The sequence below is a fragment of the Limulus polyphemus genome, unplaced genomic scaffold, assembly GCF_000517525.1.
Source record: "Limulus polyphemus unplaced genomic scaffold, Limulus_polyphemus-2.1.2 Scaffold1962, whole genome shotgun sequence".
Lineage (NCBI taxonomy): Eukaryota > Metazoa > Arthropoda > Merostomata > Xiphosura > Limulidae > Limulus > Limulus polyphemus.
In genome coordinates, this window is record NW_013667572.1 from 128,925 (window position 1) to 155,712 (window position 26,788).

At 33.5% G+C, this 26,788-nt stretch overlaps 1 protein-coding gene across 1 annotated transcript in view; it reads left to right on the plus strand.

Annotated features, from left to right (window-relative positions):
* Window positions 1-26,788, plus strand: part of LOC106465497 (protein eyes shut homolog) — a 164,851-nt gene that overhangs the window by 95,019 nt on the left and 43,044 nt on the right. Inside the window, exons 10-15 of the mRNA XM_022393410.1 lie at window positions 1,391-1,630; window positions 7,370-7,532; window positions 8,238-8,398; window positions 11,231-11,500; window positions 11,908-12,036; window positions 26,522-26,641. Of these exons, the coding sequence (XP_022249118.1) occupies window positions 1,391-1,630; window positions 7,370-7,532; window positions 8,238-8,398; window positions 11,231-11,500; window positions 11,908-12,036; window positions 26,522-26,641 (1,083 nt within the window). The remainder of the gene's footprint in view (window positions 1-1,390; window positions 1,631-7,369; window positions 7,533-8,237; window positions 8,399-11,230; window positions 11,501-11,907; window positions 12,037-26,521; window positions 26,642-26,788) is intronic.

Consider the following 26,788-nt stretch of genomic DNA (forward strand, 5'->3'; position numbering starts at 1 on the left):
TGGTCTATTGACATGTGGTATAAATTCTACTGCAGGAGACATTGAAATTAATGCTGTCACCTCCTCTTTTCATGTTTTCCAAAACTCATCAAATGGATGACAGCTTCTGTGCAACCTTTAGGCACAGAAGTCCATGAAAGACATCTGTGAATTGTATATTATATACTGTTGTTTGTGCAAGTTTCTTTCAGGGGAATAATATATTTTCTTGATGGAACCATGTGTTATTACCATTCAGTCTCAACAAATATAGTATTTTCTTGTGGTATAATGCTGTCAGTAAGTTAGCTTGATAGTATGCATTTTACTTTACATTCTGCATGTTTAACTAATTAACTTACTATTATAACTTGAAACTGTAACTACCGGGAATGCTCTGTACCATTTTTTAAATGTTCTTTCACTATTATGACGGTAATAAATTGCTTGAACCTTTGCAGACGTTTAAGTATATATATGCTTCATTTAATGTTAGTGTACACTTTCACTTAGGTACTACTTATACAGCTTTTGATAACTGGTCTTCTGTTCTACTTGAAAGAAGCTAAACATGCTTTTTGCGTTACTTTTTTAGACATACTTACGCGTATATTATTTTTTACACTTCCAAGGGAGATTTCTGTTTTAACTGTAATATATCATTGTGTTATTTGGTAACTTCATGTACAAATAGTTGTGTACATTTTCTCACTGTCTCTGTTATGCGACTTGTAGCTAATTGTAGAGTAGCTTATTTTTGTTTCTTCTAAAATCACTCCTTTCATGTTTTTTTTTCCATGTTTGGTTTAGTTTGCTTTGAATAGTAATGAATTTGTTCGTCGCATGCTTTTGTAAGCACGGTATAGGAGAACTTTGCACAGGAAATGTAGCTCTTTCAGAAATGGTCACATTTTGGCACCATTTTTACTTGCAAATCACCAAAATACAACTGAAATGCAGTAGGCCAGGGCTTTTAATTTGTGCAATTACAGGCCACAAGGATGGATAGATGGATATGTAAGTTGTTCCCATAGATCATATAAAATGATCGGATATCATGCAGTGTAATTTTTGTTTGTTTGTTACTAAGTATAAAAATACACAGTGGGCTATCTGTGCTATGCCTACTGCAAGTATCGAAAACAAATGTTTAAAGTTATAAGTGTACTATAATTTTAATAACTTTTTGTGCTAAAATAAAAATTATCAATGATTTGTAAGAAACATGCAATTTTCAGATTCGTGGGTTGTATGATGTTTACATGGAGAAAGAAAATGGTTTTTCCTTTATGATTAATATGAAAATGAGACATGTATAACCCCATTATAAAAATGAATAGTATACTAAATGTAAGAAGAAAACCAACTTAAATTGATCAAACCAGAAATTTCTTATATGTATTCCATATAGGTACTCGAGAGCTACGATCACTTCAACCAATAAATGCCAGTAAGTCATCCCACACTGTTAATTATGGGAGATACAAACGATATGGTTGGATAGTATTAGACTCTCAGCAAAAAGTTGGAGGTTTTGCTCCTGGACACTTAACAGCTTTGGATGTGGCTTCAGACCTATATATTGGAGGTCACATTAGCCAGGATCTAATCTTACTGCCTGTTGGTGCAAGACAGTTTAGAGGTTTTCAAGGTTTGTGCAAATATGTTACTGTCAAGTATGTCAGTTGTTTGAGAAATTTATTAAACTATAAATTAAAATTGAATCTACTTAAATGACTATAGTACATCAGAAACAACATATATAATGGTCCTACTGAACTGTAATAGGGTGACAATCAAAGTAGTTCACACATACTGTTTTTAAATAAAAGCATCAAGAATGTTATAGGAAACTTCCCACAGTGGTCAGATTGTGTGTATTTGAGACAAGTAAGTTATTGCTTTAGGACAAGTTTTAGTTATTAATATATAATTAAATTACTCTAGGGACAGCTTGTATTTACACGATTAAGTAACATCACTACACCCTACATTGAAATATATATATGTATTCATCCTTTTATGATGCTCTTTACGTAATCACTCTAATTAGAAAATTTCTAAGAATTGTAATTATTAATTTGACAACTTAAAATATTATATAACATATTTTTCATATTAGCTTCTAATGTTGTAATTAACGCCAACCTTGCTAGTTAGTCCAACGTTAACTAAGACATTACAATGTAGATTAATACTTGTGTTCCCATATAGTTAAAATAAAAACAAACATTAATATTAAAGCACTGTGGTATGTATTATCAGGTGAAACTGATATTTGCATGAATATCAGAGAGGTGCACTTTATAATGGGAAGATTGATCAAGAAAATTACAAGGTAAATCTGGATTTAGCTAAACGACTAGGATTTAAGTTAAGAAAATTAACAGATTGAACACATGATGTAACGTGTAAAACAACCTTTATTATTATCTAACGCACAAAATACAGTCTGTGTACCTTGATAGACTTTTTTTTTAATTGTCACTTCTTACAATGTCTGTGAATCAGAAAACAGTTGTTGTCTCTTAGAATGTCTTTCTATTGACTGGCTCATTTTGAAAACCATGTATAACTGTGTGAATCGTAGATTTGCTTTCCACAATGTGCAAAGTTGAAGCAATACCCCATAGGTAGTGTAGGTATTATTTACTGGAGAACAACAAAATAACGAAAATAACTCAAAGGTTTAATGAAACATGTGATCATGTGAAAATTGCTTAGAATCAGACTACATAAATAATTTCTTCATTAAATAATAAAAAGTTAGAAAACTCATGGTATGCATGTATACCATTCCTGTCCTTCTTCCTCTGTTTCAGGCTTGTACTCAAGCCAGCAGTTAAATTTAATTTTAGAAACCAGTTAATCTTAAACTCATGGCATGGCCAAGAAGCATGTCAACTTTACCTCATTCTTACGATTACAAGCCACGTGGATGAAACAGCCCCTAAATAAAATAACTACATTTAAATACAACAAAATTAACCACAATGTAATGGAATACATAAAGAAAGAAAAACTTTTAATAATTCAGTGCCATAATTAAAGCGTAATACAATACAAAAAATCTTTAGTTACAATTTACAAATATACTATAATATAGATAATGATATAAACAGTGGTTGTTAGGGTACTCAACTTTCAATCTGTGGGTTTCAAGATTGAACTCTGTTACCAAAAATGCTCGATTTTGAAGGATATGTTAGCAGTTGTGTCTCCACTGCCAGACCCAGGCAGCTGAATGTATGAGGAACGTATTGTCAGGGTCATAAAGAAGAAGATCAATCTGGGGTAGCCTGAGAGTAAGGAAAAGCTGTATAAGGTGAAGAATGATCTATCCAGGGCCAAGAAAAATCTCTATAAAACATTGGTGGAAGGCTGTTAATTATTAGTGGCCATGAATAATGTTCTGTCATTTACAGAGAATAAGTAAATTATATAAAAACGATTTTGCAGCCTTAGCATGTTGTTACAATCTGTGTCACAACGTCTGGCCATATTCTTTCAGATGATTATAGATTTTGATAATAGCCCTTCTACATAGTATCCATTGCAAATTATATTACTCTGTCTAAAGATTGTCATGAGCAAAGCACACCACTGTTCCTCGCGTGCTTTCCATGAACAATCTACTCTCGAAGAATGATTGTTTCCCAAGTGCACAGAAATCAATAGGTTTGCATCTAGCAAATTGACCAGTATGTCTTGTATGGAATAGCATAGATAATCATTTCATTATCCAGCTGATTGTGATATGTGATGGCTGAATGTGAGGTACGCCTGGAAGCCTTATCATGGTGAACCTATACCTATATAATTTCCAGGTAGAAGTCCTTCTTGATTATGATGTCTACTGTTGCCAAGGGCACGTGGATGACTCTTGCCACTGATCTTTGTGTTAGTATATTTTTATCAGTTTCAGGATGTTGCAGTTTTGCTTATTACAGCTAGAGTATTACTTATTGTAGGACTCTATATGTGGATGGTGCTACTGCCCCATATGATCCCCATGCTTCTGCTTTTCATTGTCATTAAGTACAAGGGATAATCCGAGCTTATACATTCTAAATTCTCAATTTGTATGATCTTTATGATCTAAGTGTATGAATATTTTCCATTGGAAATGACTGTAACATGTCCTTCCCGAAAGCAATCAAGTTGCAGTGGCTTAAATCTACCGTCTCTGACTATATACTATCCTATTTCCCATCTTTTGCTTTTCCCTAACTACACTATATGGTACTCCGTTTTCTTTGAATGTTGATATAGTCTTTCTATGGTTGCTGCTTTCACCTTACTGAGGAGTCAATATCCTGCCAGAAAAGTTTTAATGAATTTGATATTGAGGGTTTCCCAGCAAGCTTGTCAGCTTCTTCGTTTAGCTTTATTTACCTGTGCATGGCCTGACACATACCTTCAAGTAATGTTCTCACTATGTAGTTGCTTTGCTTGCTGCCATCCGTCTGGGGATCCTTAACTCAGAATTTTACACAGTACTGCTTGTGAGTCTGTTACAAATATTATTGTATTTTGTTGCTTTCATCGATCCAGAAAAGAGCTTCCTACAAACAGTGCAAGGATGGAACTGCCATAAAGCTCCATCATTGTTATGCAGAATGTTGTTATTCCATATGATTATGAATTTCTAACTAGCTCTTACAGTACGTTTAGTGACTGTCCATAATGGTCTTTAAATAGGTGCTGACAGTTCTTTTTTGATTCACACTCTACCCAGGCTTACAGTTTCCGTCTGTGATTACAGACAAATTCTACAGATCCTAGTGGTTATCCCAGAATTTTATTAAATATGGGAAAACTTGAAATCTGATGGTGACAAATTATCTCAGTGTCGTGACTGTATAGCATCTGTTAACCCATGAGTGTTTCCTGAGGCACCTTTTAGGAAATTCCCTGCTTGTTTGGTGTTTTCAGGGTCATTTTGAAGATGGAATGTCTCAATTGGAAAGAATAGTGACTCCAGAATAAAATGAGTGGTCTTTACACTTCAAGACGTTAGTGATTTAGTGGTTACAGTGCTTAAATAGCAATATATTGGATTGAAACCCACAACCAAACATGCTCGCTCTTTTAGTCATAAGGGTATTATACTTTTATGGTCATTCCCACTGTTTTTGGTCAAATAGTAGCCCAGCAGTTTGTGGTGAAGGCTGCCTTCCCTCTGATTAGCGGTTAAAAATCAGTACCCTTTGGGGCTCTGCTGTAAACAAAGAAAAGAAGCAAGGCCTTAGTGATGAATTTTAGTTGTAAGTGTGGTTAGCCTCTGCAATGATACTGAAGCTTGTGGGGTATAATGGGGCTTTGATGGGGAGCTGAAATATATCCAGCCTTAAAACGGGTGTTTTGTATCTTCTCACTACTATCTAGCCGTGTAGCATTTATACTGATAATTTCTTGTGCATAATCCAGGATATAGTAGATTAAACTTTGGTAGAGCATAAACAGGTGATTTTGTTGCAGCTTTCTGTGCATCAATGTCTTTGATAGTTCTAGTTTTTTGCAAAGCAGAGAAGTCTGGGCTCACAAAACCAAGATGTTTGTGGATATCATATGCTGGTGTGTTTCTCAATGGGTACTGTGGTTGGGCCACTAAGAATGAGACAAGATACAGTTTTATACAAGGAACAAATATTTAATGGAGATCTGCACACTTTACAATGTAAAGAACAATGTACTATCTTACAATATAAGGCAAGTGATTGTGTGTTTCTATGTGTGATCAAAAAAAGGTGTGGAACTATCAAAGGTGATGAAGACTTTGTTAAACAATGTGCTCTTTCTATTGTATGTTCTTCCTCCTGTATCATGAGTTAGCATATAAAAGAAAATCACTGAAAGAAAGTGTTTCCAAATTGAATTGTGACACAATAAAGCTAACCCTCACTTTGGTTTCTCCAAATAACAGTAATAAGTCATACTTTAAATATAAACATATGTTATTAAATTAGTTGGCCAACTGGCAGTGATGATCATGGACAAGCTCACCTGCGACTACTGCCAGATTCGCTAACCAAAATAACTCGGCATGCTAATTAAAAAGCATTATTCCTGCATGATCCTTGAGGTAAAGTGTTGATTGTGATCCATCCTTATTTCCACTTCTCATGCTTTGTGATGCATTTTCAGGTTGTTAGTGCAGTTACAAACCATCTTACAAAAGCTATTCTGAGAATTTTGTTAGTAAGAATGAGTATCTGGACCATACTTTATGCACTTTGCAAATCTAAAGCTAGTGCCAAGGTTTCTGACCAGTCTCAAACCCTTCTCATGTATCAGCTTCAAATTCAGTAGCATTGATTCAGATTTAATGATGATGGTAGTAGTGGGTTCAGTCTGATAGGCAAGCCTTCTCTGGAATCTTGCCAATAATGTTCTGTAGGATGATGATTCAATGGCCTTTAATATGCGATTTATCCTTCATGGATTATGGTGAAGATTTAATAAAGGCATCAGTCTATATTTTAGGGATAATACCTGTTGCACAGCTGCATTGATATTCCAACACTAACTTCAACAGGTTAGCTTCTGTAAGCTTCTTAAAGAGGTAGAGATTCTTACACCCTGGAGCTTCATATTTACATGTACATATACATAACTCTATGTATCTCATTCAAGCTAAAGATATGCACATGTAGTTGTAGTCCAGGTAGGGATTGCTATGGCCTGTTTTTTTTTTTGCATCTCACTATGGTAACATTCGTTAACGTATTTGCTCACGAAGGCCTTCCCTTGGTCTTCAGCTACATGGAGTGCGGCTACTGTCATCATCGTCTGTGACTGACATTACCATATTTTTGGTTCTTAGGACATCCATAAACTTGTGGATGCACCATATTGAAGTTTTTGTGAGATTGGCCTCGCTGATTAGTTCATTTCGTGTCATATGCTTAGGAAGTTGATAGCCTGTAAAGAGCATAGACTCTATTTTGCGTAACCCTTAGCTCTGCTGCCTCTGCTGGTTCATGCCTCATCTGTATCACTTATACACTAGTTGAATATTGAAACATATTATGAATGACTGCACTTCCATAGGCGTTATGTTGGTATGTTACTGTATAATTTGTTCATTGATCACCAATGACAGTGTAGACTATTAGCACACGACTCTGTGCACTCTGGTGCAGATAAGTACCGTGGTTACTAAGATGACTCCTAGATAGATTTAGATTAATTAACAAAGCATTCAAAGATTATCTGCACTTTCCTACTAGTATGACTTGTGTTGGGCTGAACAACTACATAATATTTTATCATTATGTTGTTGTTTGAAGAAAAACGTAGAAGATACCTAAACTATTATATGTCGTATATTAACGTTTTTCAGGGTCCAGATGAATAAATAATAAATATACCTTGCAATATTTCACAGGTTGTATATTTGACATAGAATATCGAAACAAGCCTGGTGTCATGTTTAAACATTTGAACCACGTGACTTCTGGGCGTAATATTCAGCGATGTAACTACTCTGAGTGTGATGTGGCACCTTGTCATAATGGAGGAACTTGTGTAGACCTTGGTTCTACCTTCAAGTTAGTGATTATAATAAATTTCACTGATAGACTAAATATTGTGGTGTTTTCCAAATATCTACTATTGTTTGCTTTTATAAACAAGACAATAATATTTTTCATTTTGGCACTCTGTCAAATATTTATAATTAACTTGTGAAGAGTGAAAACGGGAATAATATCAATAGATGTTTTCATAAATTTAAATATAATATTCTTATATGAGTTCTGTCTAATAATACGTCTTTAGTTATAAAGGTATATATGCTTATATTTACATGTACAAGTAATGTTATTTCCATATTGTTTTGTACATTATACAAACTGTAAAACATAACTTTTCATACTGATCTCAAAATCGATAAAATGGATAAAAGATCTAACCTCAAGAGAAAATGTTATTTCTTTAGAATATTTTAAAAATATGTACAGTCATTGCACTTCACATTAATAAACACCAATACAAACGCAGAGTTTTCGACTGATGGACCTGTCTTTTACAGTCATTTGGATACTTCTGAAAAAAACAGGTTCCATCTATCAAAAGCTGTAGCCTTTTTCTTTATTTGTGATTTATGAACTTTTTGATCCCATGCGTGTTTTATTAACATGATACAGGCACCACACAAATATCTTTAGCAATATGCATATATATATTTTGAGATCGTAGCTTAGGTAACATATTCTGAAAGTTAGGCAATTTTATATAAAAATATTTCTTAATAGATGTGAGTGTTCAAGCGATTGGACAGGACCGTTATGTTCAAACCGTACGACACCATGTAGTGGTGAAAACAAATGTGCTTTAGGCGCAGTGTGTGTTTTGCTTGAATCGGGATATCGCTGTGACTGCCCTCTAGGTAGAAATGGAATATATTGTGACAAATGTAAGTAAACAACGAAAGTCGTAAAACAAATATTAATTAGTTTGATCCAAAACTCTGAAACGTTGTGTAGTTGTTTTTCGGCAATGTGTCATTCAAAGTAACTATTAAACCAGAAAGACAGTTTAGAATACATATCGTGGTATATAACAGTTTGCTTATAAGTACTAACATGAAAATGGAGCTAAACCCAAATTTAGGGTGAAGTTAAGAGTAGAGCCTATAACTACACATAAAATATTTACATTGACAAATAACAATAGGCTCCAACTAATTAAAACTGTATATTATAAATAAATAGTCATAACAGTCCAAGAATAATAATTTACAATGAGATTTGCAGAAAAATTATGAACATCATATTTTAATTAGACTGGAAGCGTGAAATGTTTTGAATTAATCATAAAAATTAACAGAAAACTGAACAAAAATGTTTTCAATGGATACTTATTACAATTTTTGTGGACATAAGTATCAGTACAATAAAAAACACAAAAAATGCTATTAGAACGAGATGAGAAAGCCAACAATAGTATTGAAGAATAAAGAAAGACACACATGCATTTCTGCTTAATATATGCAGCTATATGTAATTTGCTGACTATTGCTATATGAAATGGAGGCTGTGATCGTTACTGACCTTAGTCGAGATGTTCAAGTGGAAAGGACAATTTTCATTCGCTAAAGATATGTTACCAGGCAGAGCGAGCGTGGCCCAGTGGTTAGCGTGCCGGATCTAAGGTTCTCTGATTTGCGCCGTTACCGCTGTGGGGAAAACAAAACTCGCACTCTGGAGCAATGGGTGCTTCATAAAGAGTGACGGTCAAATCTTACTATTCGATTAAAGTAGCCTTCCCTCTAATCTATTACTCCAAAATTAGGGGCGGTTAGTGCAGATACCCTTCGATGTGCGAAATTTTACATACAACAATTTTACCACATATTTTTACCTATATTCTGCCGACATAGTTGCTCACGAGATTTAAAAGCTACCCTGTGGCAGAACAGACATAATCTTGAGCTGAGCACATCTAATGTTTTCTGTGTCGATATTTTGCCCTTACTGTTGAAAATATTGTTATCTACCTTTACTATATATGAATGAAACACACGCATAAGCTATATGCATAAATTTTATGTAATTGATTTTTCACCCAATCAGATCAAATTTCATAGCAGGTATTTGATTACGGAGACTTTCTTAAAAACAAAATGTAATACTACTCACAAAGTAGCTCAGCGGTAAGTTTGAGGGCTTATAATGCTAACTTTCATGGCTCGATACCCGCAGTGGGTACAGCACAGATCGCTCATTTGTAGTTTTGTGCTTACTAACAAATAAAAATTATAGGAATTTTAATTGAATTTTATGTGGTTATTCTGCCTACACAAAAAGCAGATAAAAATGATGTTTTCAAAACATATGTAACGAAGAGCTCTGAATTTTAAAAAAATAACAGGGTTGAAAGAACATTTTTGGCATTCTCTTCACATTCAAACCTGCAATCATTGTTTTGCACGAATCTCTTGTTTTCTTAGTTAGAGCTAATAAATAATATCTAAATGATGTAGCAGGTTTATCCTGATTAAAACAGCTGTTAAGTGATGCACCAGAGCACGTTTCTCATTATTCTTCGACCGAGAAAAAGTACCTGTGAAAATGGTGCCAGGCGTGGTTTATTGCTTAGTATGCCTGGGCCATTAGAACGTATATTATACCTATAGCAGAGAATCATTAAGAATACATATTTTAGTTTAGTTATAAGTGCAGCATATTTTTACATGCATTTAGATTTATTGAACTAGTTGTACTTATTTTCTTTCTATACAGTCAAAAATAAGTTTATCCTTAGTTTTAATTTTGGACTTTGCCTGTACCATGTCATCACCTGTAACTTTAAAACAAAGTCTAAAGTGAAATGCGTGATCGGTGTGTTATATTATTTTTGTCACAAGATTGGATCAAAATTGGACAAAATTCATGATAAAATACAAATGTGTTGCAGTATCTAAACTTGGAATACAATGTAAAAGGGAGCCTAAATGCCACATAACAGTGAACTTATAGACTTCATATTTGAGCATTAGAACTAACTAAATTACTGTCGCACACGTTATATATATATGTGTTACAGAAATATTAAAGAAAAACACACCTACTATCAGTAAGTTTATTTCCACCATGTTAACTTGTGTATTTCATGGTTCACTGTTACGTCGAGCTGGCACAAGTACAAATTTAAATCAAAATTCCACGAAGAAAGGAGCTCGCAGACTTCCAAAGCGGAATAATTATGAAGGTATGAGAGTATAAAACACTCCAGATCCTCTGGAGTAATGAAATGTGCAACACTCCATATCGTCTGGAGTAATGAAATGTGCGTAATATACTAAAGAAATGGAAGACGATTGGCATGCTCATCTATCTAAAGTTAATTACTTGTTTCTTGAGGCAAACTTTGAAAGTATTGTGTAGCGAAACCGCACAGATCACCCAGAGCTTGAATAAAAGTTCGAAACTGCAGGTCAACAAATCCAGAGTCCACAGGGATCTCCGGTCATAGTGACCACTTCTATATATATATATTGCATAAGTTCTAGCACAACGTGGCTTCGGATTTGTATGAAAGAATATGAAAATGTAAAGACAGAAAAATGTAAAGTTTGTTCGAACATACCTTAGGTTATTTATGCAAATATCTATTATATATTAGCCTTAGTATGAAATAGCCTGTCCTTTAATATCCTGAAGTTAAAGCTAGTCATAACAGTTCTTCTCTGTATTTGTGTCCTAAAATTAAAAGTACTGAAACCATATCCTAATTTAATTTACAGTATTATCCATCAGTGATCCAAGTTTCAATGGCGAGAACTCTTACATGTCGTTCGAACCAGTAAATATTCGCAAACAGATGCGTCTCAGGGTAGACTTTAAGTCAAAATCAACAGACGGACTCCTATTTTATGCAGCTCAGCGACTTTCAGAAACACCAGGAGATTTTATATCAGTTTCACTACATAACCGTCAAATTGAACTAAGGTACAACTTAGGAACTGGAACAGGCACATCATTATTCTTGAAGAGTCCCAAGAAAATAGAACTGAGTAAGATATCAGATAGTTGTAACTATCAAAATCAATCATAATATAACAAACAGTGTTCTAAATGAGGTTTTATTTTTTGATATACTTTGAAATTATATGCCACGTGCGGTAAGAAAAAAGTACCCCAAAATATATTTTATTCGTATAATAAGTAAATAAAAAAATCTTCATTCTATATTCAAATTTATAGTTACTTTACAAAAATCAAAATTTTGAGCTCTAGCAAATAATTTAATAGCAGAACTTACACAGTCTCCTATAATACAGTTTATTAGCCCATCAGTAACCATTTAGTAAAGATAAAGCTGAAGAAAAATTAATTTCGTGTCTATTACAAAAATCATCACTTTTAATAGTAGGGATTTTTTTACTGTACAACATTATTCAAATATTGTGAAATTTTCTAGATCAGTGGTATTCGCTTGAAGTTGGTCGTCATGAAAGAAAAGGATACATTAAAGTAAATGGATCAGAAATAACTGGAGTATCCCCCCGTGGGATGGTAGCATTGGACTTTTCCTCGGAATTTTTCTTAGGTGGGTATATAATTTTAGTATGTTTCGTAACCCCTTAGTTAAGATATATCATTTAAAAACATTCTATACCAACTGAGTATGTTTCTTAATATAGGAATTCTGTTAAGAAAACAATTATGTTCTTCTCGTTCCATTTACTCAGGAAAATGGGTCAGTCAAGTAGGAAATCTTGTTGTCTTATAGCGCATACTATATAGAAAGCGACAGTGATTTTTTTTATTAAGAAGTCAATAATTCCCCAAGGATATGACATCCCATGTTTATTAGTTTAATTACTATCAATCACGTGGGTAATGCCCGCACACTGAGAAGAATGGCAGTGTTGTTTTTCGTTTGTTTGTTTGAAGTTAAGCACGAAGCCACACAAAGGGCTAGCTGTGCTTTGCCCATCACGAATATCGAAACCAGATTTCTAGCGTTATAAGTCCGCAGACATATCGCTGTGCCACTGGGAGGTTTGTTTTTCGTATATAATGCTAAGTTGTTTTTTTCAGTCTGGAATATGATTTAAAGGAAGAGATGATTATATTTTAATAGAGAGTGATTTGACGGTATTTGAGTTTTTCATTAAAGTCGACAAAACGATACACTTGTTTTTGCCTTTGATTTTTTTAAGTGTTTGAGATAAAGATTGTTTCATTGAGCTCAAACGTGAGTAGTTAGGGCGAGACTTCAGACGAACCACTAGAGGGCGCTACACACGTGTCGACCTCGGGGAGGGATGGAAGAAGGGAGACAATGATATCACTAACGACGATGACGTCATATTTCTACAAAGTGTCACTAGAGGGCGCGTTGCTAGGCCGCCATGACAGGCGGCCATGACGTCAGAGACAATGATGTACACGTCAAGTATCTTAATATGAGTATAATTACTAATTCATTAGTTCTATACATTTCCTGATCATTTATATTTAAATCGTCCTGAAAAAGCATGTTTATTTAAATATCATACAATAATTAAAACTTACTTTAACTTACTTTAATTATAAATCAAATGATTATTTCAATATTTCTTTTTCACAATATATTGATTTTCTCACAATAAAGATTTTGCAATCTTATCTACATAAAAAAAAGACACGTCTATTAAGGATGTACTTACATGAAGACGTTTTAGAACAAAATCATAAGCAAGCATATCATTACAATCTTTGTGGGATCCAAATTTAGATAGGAGTTTCTGTTTTGACACATGTCGACAATGATAATAAGCATAATATATACAATACTGTCCACATACAGACGAATGTGGTCCTTGCATGTCTTTTGTCATAAATCCACGTTTTACAGTTCTTCTTGATGAATTTTCTTATGTGGAGGTAGTCCTAATGGATCAAAATATTCTCCTTTTTCAATTCGACCAAAATAAATACAGACTTAGTGGATGCAGGGTGTATGACTCGGATCCAGGTTGATGATGTACAATTGTTTTTATGTATGGTCGGGTAGTGGATCACTGGCAAACACACCTCCAAACTTCTTGCGTGTACACAAATCTTGCGAGAGTACCAACTAAACTTCTAATGTGTTCATAGCTTCTTAGATATCAAATAAGATGTTTCTAGACTAATAAATTTATAAAATTGACTAAAATTCTGCTTATGCTAGAACACTTATAGTGTTGGGTAAGGCACTATCAAAACATACTTAAAATCGTAACTTGCTCTGTTTCACCAAGTTAAAGTGAGAATCTCCAGCAGGTGTGAGATCAAAGGCAAAGAGCGTATATCCTCAAGAGTATTCCTCATATCCTATATCAATTCCTTGATCTTGAAACTGTCTTCCTGTTCCATTAAATAATGTTTCGTAGCTTCATGTATACAGTTCAGCATCAAAATCTGGCTGTAAAGGTCGAGCAGGAATCTGTTTTCCATCCACATTGATTCCTATGAAATTGATACTGTAATGTTTGAAATTGTATGGATTTGTCTTCCCAGATCTTTTAAATGCATCATTAGCAACACATCCTATAACAGGTACTTGACCTAAAAACGCCTTATCAATAGATGCTTGTAAGTTTCCCTGGGAAATTGAAAACAATTTGCACATTATATATCTCAAAGGATATTTAGCTGTTCCTTTCTGAAATGCCTTAACACGTGGCAGGATAACTACTGGGCTGATCTTGACTTTTCTAGCATAGATAGAAACGTGTTCTAGAACAATTTTGGATTCTGAGTCATCGTTTGATATAATACAAAACGAATCTTTATTTCATACAATTCGGAGTTTCAAGCTTACACCATTAGGTAAGAACTTGTTCTGTAAAAAGATATCTGAATGTAGATGGCCAATCATGTCGACTGTTTGACTACCATGTGCACCTATGTGTCAGTCTTTGATTCCATGTTTCTCACCATCATTAAAATCATGATCATCAAAACTACCTGCCGTGTATTTTATCCACATAGAAGATGTTAAATGATTTCTCTTAGCTTCATCATTAAAACTCAGTAAAGTTTCTATGTAGACCTTATATGTGAGATGAAGAAATGAGTTTGTCATTGAGGCGTACATCAGCTTGAGAAAATAGAGAATGAATTAACAAGTTGACAGGTGCAGAGGTATCTTCATCCTTTTTGATGTCAGTCCCATTAAGCTTGACAATCTTTGCTTTTACATGGAGATATGATTGCGCCGGATCTAAATATTTATCAACTGATTCCTGTAGGGTTAAAATCCTTTTGTTTTCGCAGCACGTCGTTAATTAGGTCGATTATGTTACTATTTGGGATGGATCTTCTACTAATCACTAATTCTCTACGATCATTCCACATTAGATCCCCACTGGAACGTATGAAGTTTAATAGAATTTCAGCTTTCTTTTTATATGTCTGAGGAACACTGTCAACAATCTCTAAATTTTCATGAGTCGGCAATTCCATTTTACAATATAATAGGTTTCATGGCTTGTGAATGAAAGGCTAGATGTTACATAGGTAAGTTGTGGTTTGTCCTCAGACATACCCCAACGTCCCCAAAAGGAATTAAAAACTTCTTTCTAGATAAAAAACAATATTTTCAGGGGTCAGTTGCACTCCTTCATTTTCGCTATACTGGTCAACATAATATTGCTTTGCCTCCGATGTTATATAGTGAATATGCGAACCAGAACTTTTTTGCTTTAATTTAAGAAACTTATTGATATAGTTCTTAAAAAAGATCTCTAGACTTGATGAGAAAACGATAAATTTCATATATTCTTATTACCTGGTATCCACACTCGACTGCTTTTTTTATTTCTTCTGTGACCCAGGTATCGATGATAGCTCTCTTATCGTGGCAGTGATTTAGATTCCACACATGATCCACATAAAGGAAAGGTTAATTTACCATTACTTCTAAATAGTAAAACTGGAGGATAGAGTTTCCTCGGGGTTAGAATTTTACATTTTATAAAACCAAAATCATTGTTTGAATTAGAGAAATTTGTTGTTATTATTGTAGGATGTCCAATTGGATACTCACAATATTTGTTTGTCCATGGATATAGCGATGTAAAATCCATGTACTTTATGTCTTCTCCTTCATTTATATCATATAAAAGTCTTGTTTCTTCGACTCTCCCTCACAGAAATCTGTAACATTAGACTTCATTTTCTTAAACTCATGTTCCTATATTGTTATGTATCCTAGAGCTTCGAGTTGTTTCTGTCTTTCTAATGTACGATTTCTAAAAAACCAAATAGGTTTATTTAGAACTACATTCTCTGTGTCAGATTCATAACATTTATTACAACCATTGTTGTAGCATCCATAAAACTCATAGTTCGTGTTTTGTTCCATACAAAAACCGTCTACTCTATAATTCAGGATTTGTTTCTCACCACCATTAAGTGCATGTTGAATCTTAAACTCCTAAGATGTTTGTATATAATCTAACCATTGGATACTAACTTGGCTGTAGTTGTTTCATAAAGTATCTCTGATTAAGTATGAGAGCTATCGATCGTGGTGGTATAAATTTGCTTCTTTATACTGTCATGCATACAGAAGCAATGGTCGTATATCTGAAGGGATCTACATCGCAGGTTGCAAGAAACTCTTTCCTGAATTAAAGACAGCACTGTAAAAGTATATCTACGTCTGTTCAGCAGGATCTAAGAAAAAAGAAATAATGATAAATATAACTTTCAACAAAAATTTGCAAGAGAACAACAACAAAATTAATAATAATCAACATTGCTGGTGTTATTTTTCTTACCCGTACATCTCTTCTTGAAAGTCAAAGTTGTACTCTTCCTCTCGTTGCTGACAGTGCCAATCCAGGAACTTCTGTGTTGTGGGTGCCGACATGGTATTGGGAGAGTATAAACTGGCATCCAGTATAGGTCCTCTATATTCCTGATTTGACTCTGTATTGAAAAGATGTTGGAAATATCCTTTCTGTACTTCTTCTAATCCAAATGTTTTGAAAACAATGATTAAGACATAGGTATGAAATTGTAATTGTCAATTGTTCTAGTTCTGAGACTTTTGACATTCATTACCACAATTTTTCCACCATTTACGATAATGTTGAGCTTTATTCCTTGATGAATAGAATAAGTCAAGATAAACTGGCCCGTCAAAACCTCTCATATTATATGCTATAGCTGTATAATTCTTATGTTGTTTTGAAAATAAAAACTTACAAAATTCTTCACATGTTTCCTTATTGTTATAATCAAGAACCACAGGGTAGTTTACTCGTGAATTCCTCTTTCCTGATCTGTCTCAAAATAACAAAATAAGTATTTATTCGACGAATCTTTGACATCTTTAACATGAAGAAAACACAAATGGTTATTTAAAACATACGATTTACACCCTACACATATGATTTCGCCACCTCAATGAAATTCTGGATAAAGTTTATTTCTGTCAATAATGACAAAACAAATTCTACACTGGTAAAAATTATCATATGAAGATATCGTTTGTTTACCCTTCTTTGTTTTATGTCTGTTGTAACATTCTGCAGATTTAGAAAACCTGTTAAAATCATTATAAACTATGGGTTGACCTTTCGAGCATTCATTATTGTAACAATCATTACAATATTCTGAACAGTAATGTTTATATAAATGATCAAATGCCTTACTACATTTTGAACAGTAATAAAGTAGCCCGAGGAAACCTTTCATTGAATTGATAACGTCGAAATGATGATCATGGTACCATAGATAAATTTTTCGGGGTGTGAAGGAATTTTATATATTACACTGTTGAAATTTTCCGAAGTTACTACATGTATTGGAACATTTAGATGAAGTTCAAATTTAGAAATGTTTCTATTCCTTCTGGAACATTAAATGAAGCATTTAATTTTTTAGCCATACGTGTAAGCCTTGGTCGTCGTTGATCTCTAATACTGTTATATTTTGGATCTTTTCTGAGCGATGTTAGGGCTAGTACTTAGCCTTAACAGAGCAAAGGTTATCGTTATTATTTATAGAAATAACTGATTTTTTTAACTCGACCAAGACAAATATTTGATAACTTATAATTATTGGCGCTGCTTACTGGTAATTCCAATATAGTAACCTCAATTTTGAAAGGGTCATCTAATGGTATATCTTTTTTACTTTGAGTTATTTTTTTTTTGGTAGTAGTTAAAATAATTTCAGGTGACAAAATATCCTTATTCTGTAAGCATGTACATATCGGTTTATCCAGATGATCTGAATAAACACATACCCTTACATTATCTCTATTGTCTAGGTGTTAGGTTGTATTGTCCAGTATGTTTTGAATGTTCTTATTGAGCATGTTCATAATATTTGAGAGTCCGTGTGTTTTAGGATTAAACGATACATTGTATGTAATAGATGCTGTATTATACTTTTTAGCTCTCTTACCAGCAGATTTTCTAATCATAAAATCACCATTTTCCATGTGGGGACGTTTAGCAGATACCTGTAAAAATCAGCGAAAGTGTATTAATAAATATAATTTGTAAAGGAAAATGATTTCAGATATGTGAATTATATATAAGTTTGAAACCTTACCTCTCCTTCTACGCTAGACGATCGCTTGACACTTCGTGAAGTTTGTATATCTTCATCGCTGAGTGGCCGTTAAAGAAATAAATAAATGATATAATGTTACATAGAAATTCGTATTAACCTATATAAATAATATAAAAACAACTTACAGTAGTCAGAGCCTCAGTATCTTCAGCAGTTAGAGGTCATGGAAGGAAGTAACTTCTGAGCCTCAGTATCTTCAGCAGTTAGAGGTCATGGAAGGAAGTAACTTCTACCTAATTGCTGACACATATTTCTCTCTAATTCGTTTAGATCCTCACTGTTGATGGATAGTGGGACCATATCTTTCATAAATATAAGTTATGAAAATAGATCTGTGACAGTACTTGTTTCATTTAGTTCAGAAATGTATTCAAAATCATACTTACATCGGATGAGTTGTCCATGGCTATCACTAGTAGAACTATAAGATAAAGTGGTTGAATTAATGTTGAATTCAAAGTGATTGTAGGCTGATTGACATCCATTTATATATAGACGAGCTACCCAGTTCGACTATGTATTGCAAAACAGACTTGATCAACTCAGAACTGACCTTTGTCATGTATGTGAATGACCGGTTCTATGTAGTATTTCGTCTGAATATATTGCATCACTGTTTCAAAACATTATGAGATAATTGAAATAACAATTAGACATTAATGTATAATTAAATATCGTACATTTAAGTATATATTAAAAGTAGATTTGAATCAATTTTTTATCATATAATACGTTGTATTGTATAATAAAATATCATATATTTTACATGTTTTTGTAAATATCATAAACTAGAATTGAATACATCTTTCATTTTGAAAAATTATTCTAAGCCGACTGAAACTGTTTGAACTTCTGACTGTTTGTTGGGCACAGAATTGAGAAGAACGTATTAAATAATTGCACGCTAACAGAAATGTCCCATCAAATATTGAGAATATACATTACTGTTTTGTTTCACTAGGTAAAGTGATAAAACTATGTTTACTGAATTTTAAATTAACACCTTTCACATTTGCATACGTTTTCCTATTAAAATGGTGTTGCAGCGAACGATAAAGATGGTAATCTGATGGTGCCATATGTGGAGAATATGGTAGGTGGAGAGAACTTCCCAACCCAACTCCATAATCTTGTGTTGCGTCAAACGTACCACATGTGGACGTGCATTGTCGTAGAGAAGAAAAATACCTTTCCGATTGACGAGTGAAGGGCGTTTCTGATGAAGGGCTTGATTTAAACGTTCCAGTTGTTGACTATAGATATTTGCATTGACAGTTCGCTGTGGGTTGAAGAGTTCGAAATGAATTGAGCCTTTGATGTTCCACCAACTGCAAAGACTGTAATAATTGCTTTGGGAAATAATTTATTTTGAAGTATACTGTCCTCAATAGGAACAATCTTGTACTATGAGAAAATGTCGGTCCAGCACCTGTCCTCCTCTACACACAAACACTCTACTAGATGGCCAATAAACAAAAATAGAAATAATAATAGATTTTTAATCTTAAAAATTAAACAACATTAGTAACTAGCTTCTGCAGTAGTTACGTCTATATCTTGATCAATTAAGTTTCATGGCACTTATTCTAAAAGATTCTAAATTTAGCCTCTACAACTACAAACCATACCTAAATTGTACATTTAAGTAGTTTAGGCAAGTATTATCCATTGTTGTGTTATAACATTACAAGAAAACAGATACAAATTTTACTCATTACTTATTGATACCATACAGGTTTCACTGACAAGTGTGTACATCAGTTTTTAACTGCACCTCTTGTGAACTTAATTTACTTCTACACATATGACCTTGGTATTTTTTGATTTCCAAAGAATGCGAATTTTGTCCCATATATATATTACCACATTTGTATGGTATACTATATTATCAGGTTTTATTGGGCCAGATTCTTTAAAGTAGGTGTCTGTGAATAATTAACGATAACTTTCAATAATAAATGAACACAATACACTTATTTTAAAATAGTATATTCAAAATAACTCCAACGTATGTTATCACAGTTGTATCCAGAGCTATACATTGTTGTCTCCTTTTTGTCAAAGGCCCATTATGGCAATCTGGTTAGGGCGCTCGACTCGCAATCAGAGGGTCGCAGGTTCGTAATCCCCGTCCCACCAAACATGCTCTCCCTTTCAGCTGTGACGTTTCTCAGTTTCTCAAGACTAAGAGTATTAAATTTATTGTTGAACATCAGTAAAACCACAAAGTTGCATTTTTAGACACATTAATTCGTATCTGAGGTTATAACTTTGAATGGTAAGCCTGCCATAAAACATTTATTGGCCTGTGTTTATAAGAATACAGCTTCTTATTCCAGTGTTATACCCTTAAAGGTATCACTTAGGTGGGTTTTTCGGAAGTAGGACAGTTATATTCCTTTATTCACGCTATGATAAGAACTGTTATTTTAAATACACATTGAGTATTGCTCACTAATTCATGTTTTAATAAACCTATATTTGTGTCAGTTCCTTTTTTAAATAATACAACAATTTTATAATAACTCTTGTAGACCATTGCATTTGCATTTACCATATTAGTTATTGGGGTACGATAATTAAGCATTTAAATTAAATTCTAACAATCAAACCAGGGTGGTAAGAGACCATAAAATCTGTCTTTGCCCCGCTCCTGGATTTTAAGTTTCTCAGAAGGACTTACATGAGAAAAAATGAATAATCTTGGGCAGTTTTAGGTTTGGCATTTAAGTGACTGCAAAAGAACCTAAGAAAATCTGAAAGGTCAGTCATTGTTGTCATTATCCCATTGGTGTGTCAGTATTAACGGAACAGGTGGAAATGCTAACATATATGGTGATTGTTCTACTAGTGAGAGAACCTAAGTCTCCCTCCCGTCAACCTCAACCACAAACGTCGAGATCCCATTCTACCTGTGGAAAATTCATTGATTTACGTCACCACAGTCAACCCACCACCTCTTTCTGTTGAGAAGTTCGACCGTAAGTTGGATTTTAATGTCTTGGAGTTTCTTAAAAGTTTAGAAATATTTCTTTATATGTATCAAGTACCTGAGAATAAATGGGTGGAACTGCTGTTTTTGTTTGAGGGGAAGGCTATTACAATGATGGAAGGCTTTCGAATCAGAAATAGCTTTCCAACACTGGGGAATATTTTAAGAAACAACTGATTAATTTGTACCTAGTAGTGTTAGATAATATCGAAGTGGCTAAGGAACTCTTTAGTAGCAAGTGCAGGGGAGTCAGTTGAGACGTTTATTTGGAAAAATGTGGAAATATATAAATTATGGAACCCTGAAACTACAGAAAGAGAAATTGTGAAGTGTATAATATTACAATTGCACGTTTCTTTACGATAACATTTGTAATGCCACTTTGTTATATCTACTATGGATGAGCTTAAATTTACTAAACAATACGAGCATCGCTGAAACAATAAAAAAGAAACATTTACTAGTAAAGTGATTAAAACTGAGTACCATAATAGACCTGTTCGATGATACATTTGTAATCAAATAGGGCACTTATCTATGCATAGTCCCAAGAAAATAAAATATGTAAATAGGAAATGAAAGACAGTGGTCGGGAAACGAGAGCAGGGATCAAAGAAGGAGGTTTTGAGTCCATGAAAGTAAAACCCTCCATCAACTATTTAGCAAGAACTAATATGGATCTGCCATACCTAACCCTAAAAATTAATGGTGTGAAAGTAGTAGGTCGTATAAATACTGGATTGGATTATTCAGTACCAAATGAAAATATATGGCAACAAAGCAAGAGAAATGATCAACAATTCAACTAAAAACTTGGAGTAAAGGTAACTTGTGTCTTGCAGAGGGAAGGTTGAACTGCCAACCGCTAGGATATTTTGAAGCAAAACTATTAGTAACAAATAGCATTGTGGACCAGTGTTTTGTTGTCATCAAATATTTGGCTGTATCTTGTCTTATTAGATTAGAATTCATTCAACAAAACGAAGTATCTCTTAACTTGTTCACAAATGTTCTTGAATTAATTGCGCCATCTGTTAGGCATCACTTTGGGACTGAAAAAATACCGCTTGAAGAAGTACAATGTTCACATTTAAAGAGTAAAGACTGTGAACAATTAAAGCAACTTGTGCTAAAATATGCCAATCGTTTTAACAATAAACCTGGCCTCACAGACTTTTCTGGACATAGTATTATAACCATGACAGAAAAGCCAGTGTTTAGTAAACCTTATCGTTATTCTCCCAGTAATTTAAAAATGCTACATTATCAAGTGGATGAAATGCTTCGTGATGGGTTAATTGAACCCTCCACTTCTTCTGAGGCTTCTCCTTTAGTTATTGTCAAGAAGAAGATTAATCATTTTAGGTTCTGTGTTGACTGCAGGAAGATAAATCAAGTATCAAGGGTCTGACCACTATCCATTGCCTCATATAAGTGATATTTTGAATGATTTGTCAGGGGTAACCTGTATCAGTGCATTTGATTTATCCAGTGGATATTGGCAAATACCTGTTAAGGTGGAGAATCGACATACAACTACCTTCATAATGGATAATGGGCTTTATCAATTTAAAATGATGACTTATGGCCTTAAAAATACACCTGTCACCTTCCAAAATCTTTAGTAAGAGCAACTGAATGTTCCAAGGCTTATATTGATGATATTATAATTTTCACCCACATATGAACAACACTTGGAAGACCTTGAATTGATTTTCTACAAGTTATATACAGCTAATCTTACTGTAAAAGTTTCTAAGAGCATATTTTGCCAATCAGAAGTATCGTATTTAGGATTTAAACTTTCTTCTGAAGGAATAGACACAAATGACGACAAAGTGAAAGATGTTACAGACTTTCCAACTCCAAGCAATTGCAAAGATTTAAACACATTCTTAGTATCTGTGCCTGGTATAATCAATTCATTCCAAACTTTGCTACAATTGTGAAACCTTTATATTAATTACAAAGGAAACGTATCAAGTGTAAATGGATCCCTCAGTGGAAGGATGCATTCCAGAAAGTAAAGCAGGCTTTATTTGAATCCCCTGTCTTGCAACTTCCAAGAAAAGGTGAGCACTATTGTTTTGTATACTGATACTTCAAATGTTGGATAAGAGCAGTTTTGTGTCAAAATGGTGTCATAGCATATGCCAGTAGAACACTGCACTCTATAGAAAGAAACTATACTACTACAGAATTAGAATGTCTAGCCATAGTCTGGGTTATAGCAAACGAGATTTTATGGTTATGGTTGTGTTTATCATTCATTTATTATTTCCTTCTATCGTTTAGTTTTCTATGAATTTTTAATTGCATTAAAACACTAACTCACCTTCTAGATAATCATTTGTATTTTGAGTAGGTATGTTTGTATGATGAACCTGACATAGCTTCCCTAGTGGTGATGTACAGATACTATTAATATAGCAGAAGAGTATGTAAAGTTATGAACACCTGACTTGTACTCTCGTGCCGTATTCTGTGAATAAGTACCCTGCCTGAAGCTTCACTAAGAGAGAGAGAGAGAGAGTCACGAGACACTTAGTGAACTATTGCTGTTTATCATTCCATATTGTTCTTGATATTGAAAGGTATTTTTGGTATATTGTATTTACTGTTGTTTTTTTTGTTCTTGTTTTGTTGTTTTTTATTTGGAATTAGTTTTTTTTTCTTTCTGCTTTTTTTTTCCTTATTGAATTATTTGAAATAATATTGATATTATTAATATTTATGATATATTATTGTGAAGTGCTGGCCAGGCACTTGTTTATTAACTGTGTTTTTGTAAGTGAATAAATTGTTGTTGTCGTTTTTTTGTTTTTGAACCCTGATTGTAGTAGCGTGTTCGTTTTAGACCATTACACATCTTTGTAAAACACCCAATACGAATAGTAAGTTCATCCACCTATAGCATATTTATAACACAATCCACATCGTAACACAATCTGCCTTTAAAAAAGACACGTATTAGCGCTAAATATGTAAATGAATACTATAAACACAAGTTGAGACAAGTTGAAATCTGTATGCAGTCCTACAAAAGTATAGTAACTTTATCCGCCTTTGTAAAACACATACAGTATGCCTAATAAGTATGCCTGTAGAACCTTAGTAAAATAATTCGCCCAGTAACATCATCCGAACACTATCTTTAGTAACACAATTCATCGATAGAAACACAGTCCGCCTTTGTAAAATGTGTTTAATGTTTTACTTATAAAGAAAGATTAAGTTATTAATCTTAATACTTTGTTTGTTACTATAAAGTTAGTGTCATGTTAATGTGTCTGCACTTGAGTAAGACAACTTCCAGCTGTCATGGCGGCCTAGTAACGTGCCACTAGCAGTCTAGTATTAGCAACTTTTATAACACTTTTCATATACGCATATGACCATTATGAGAGCAGGAATAGCAACTTCAGCAGATACGTTTTGTTTATGACTCCAGTTGCTGGTTATAGTAACCCGTTCCTTTGGTATACTTCTCTTTTATAAGGAATAAACACCTTCCCACATCTAGCTGCGGACGGTAGTTTTAGGGGTGGATTGTTATGGATTAAAGCACTGATATCTATTCTTACTTTTAGCTATATTATTAATGATATTCTTGCACATTCCAGGCTTGCGAATAGTGGTTAAATCTTTACCAATGTTTGTGTTCTATTTCTCAGAAATATTGTTTAGTAAGGTACATTCTATCTGATGATGACAAAACCTTGTTGAAACGTTGTACATTTGCTGTTATATTAAAGTTTTTCTTCATTACCCATTCAAGCCGTCTCCAGCCATTATTATTCTATCCTTTTAGAACATCATAATTTCTACCCAGATTTTGTTTACCTGCTTTTTATATGCAACACTTTTCCCTTTTGTCCCTATTGTTTGAAAGTTAAATGTCAATTTATGTATACATATATAATGTAAACATAAACATTATTTAAACAGTTAATATTTACATTAAAAGGAAGGACTGTGATAAAAACAGCAAGACCAAACCTATAATGAAATGGGACATATTTATAAAACAAAACAAAGTATAATGTTGGATACAAGATGTGTCTTGCGAAAGTAAGACCCGCATAACGGTGGGAATACACCGTTTATCAGTCTTAACTTCCGTTTTCAAAGCCTCTCATGTAAAGAATTAATGAAGAAAATAAATAATTATAATAATAAAATAAAAGAGCAAGATGTTAGTGCTCAAGCACACAACGTCCCACATCTATATCACCATTCACTGGCTGCAGACAGTTGTGGGAAGGTGACTACTATCAGAAGGAAAGAAAAAAACCACATGAGAAAGATATAATGTCCTACCATTGGGGATGGTGAGCAAAAAAACTTGCCGTATTTTTCGGAATATAACACGCACCCTTATTTTGAAGACAAAGTTTTGTGGGGAAAAAAGCTACAGTCGCATTTGAAAGATTTTTATTGAACAAAAATTCAATTTGATACTTTAAAAATTAGTATATGTTGTCCTAAACACAAAAGAGCTCAAAACATCAAAATAAGAAAATACCGTAAATCAAAAAAAGGTTTACTGTTATTTAGTTTGGTTCAAAACCTACAAAAATCTTCATTGCTTTTATTGTAATTTATTTTTGTATTATTTAGGAAGCATTATAAATAGTTATGTTTTTAAAAGGAAAAAAAACTACTATTGTTATAAATAACACATTCAATTGAACTAAACTATGCACGCCTATTTAAATATATTTACACATGGCTAGTGTATATCGTATATACACATATATATTATTCATACCTTCGATGTATAGGACGCAAGCAGATTTTGACATCAAATTTTGGGGTAAAAAAGTGCGTCTTATACACCTAAAAATACGGTACCTCCAGAAGTTGGCATTCCAGACCCCATTACGATAGTAAAATGTTAAATTAATCAGGTAATATTAGTATCACACTAGACAAATTATACTAGAATAAAACCCCTACAGAATTATCTTGTGTATATCTTGAAACTTTATCATATTACATTTTATGTGCTTAGATGGTTTTTAGAATGGAAATTGTGAATTGTGAGCCGGGTTTGAATCCGTGCGACACATCCCGCACTTTAAGCTACAGAAGCGTTATAAGAGTGAAAGTCAACTTCTCAGTGTGGTTTCCTTCCCTCTGGTCAGTAGTTTAAAATTACACACAGCGGTAGATAGCCTTAGTAACTTTGCCATAAATACAAATAAAGATTGGCTAATATTGAATTAAAAGTAGTTTGTTTTTAATAAGTTCACTGTAAAATCAGCAAAGTACTTTTAAAAAGAGAATATATCATATATATATATATATATCCTAAACAGACTTTGTCAGGGCTATATACTCATTTGACTGTATGATATTATGTTTCGTTGAGTGAAAATCAAAATTTATTTATTAGGATATTCAACCCTAACATTTAAAAATGTATATCAAAATACTGGCGTGTTTTACAATATATAAATTTTAATTCTTTGTCTAGGTGGTGTACCAGACCTCTCTACAGTAGCCAAGGAAGCTGTTGAAAATGAACCCATTCCGTTTTATGGTTGTGTAAGACATCTGTCTGTTAATGGAAAAGAGTACGACTTAACAGAAAACGGTCAATACTATATTTAAACTCGTTTCTATAAATTATAATTAATTCTGACTCCTACCTTCTATCTTTGTTTAGAATATTAACACTTTCGTGTTAAAGCAATTAAATATTTATTAAAATATGTGCAAATCAAAGTCATTCAAAATACTG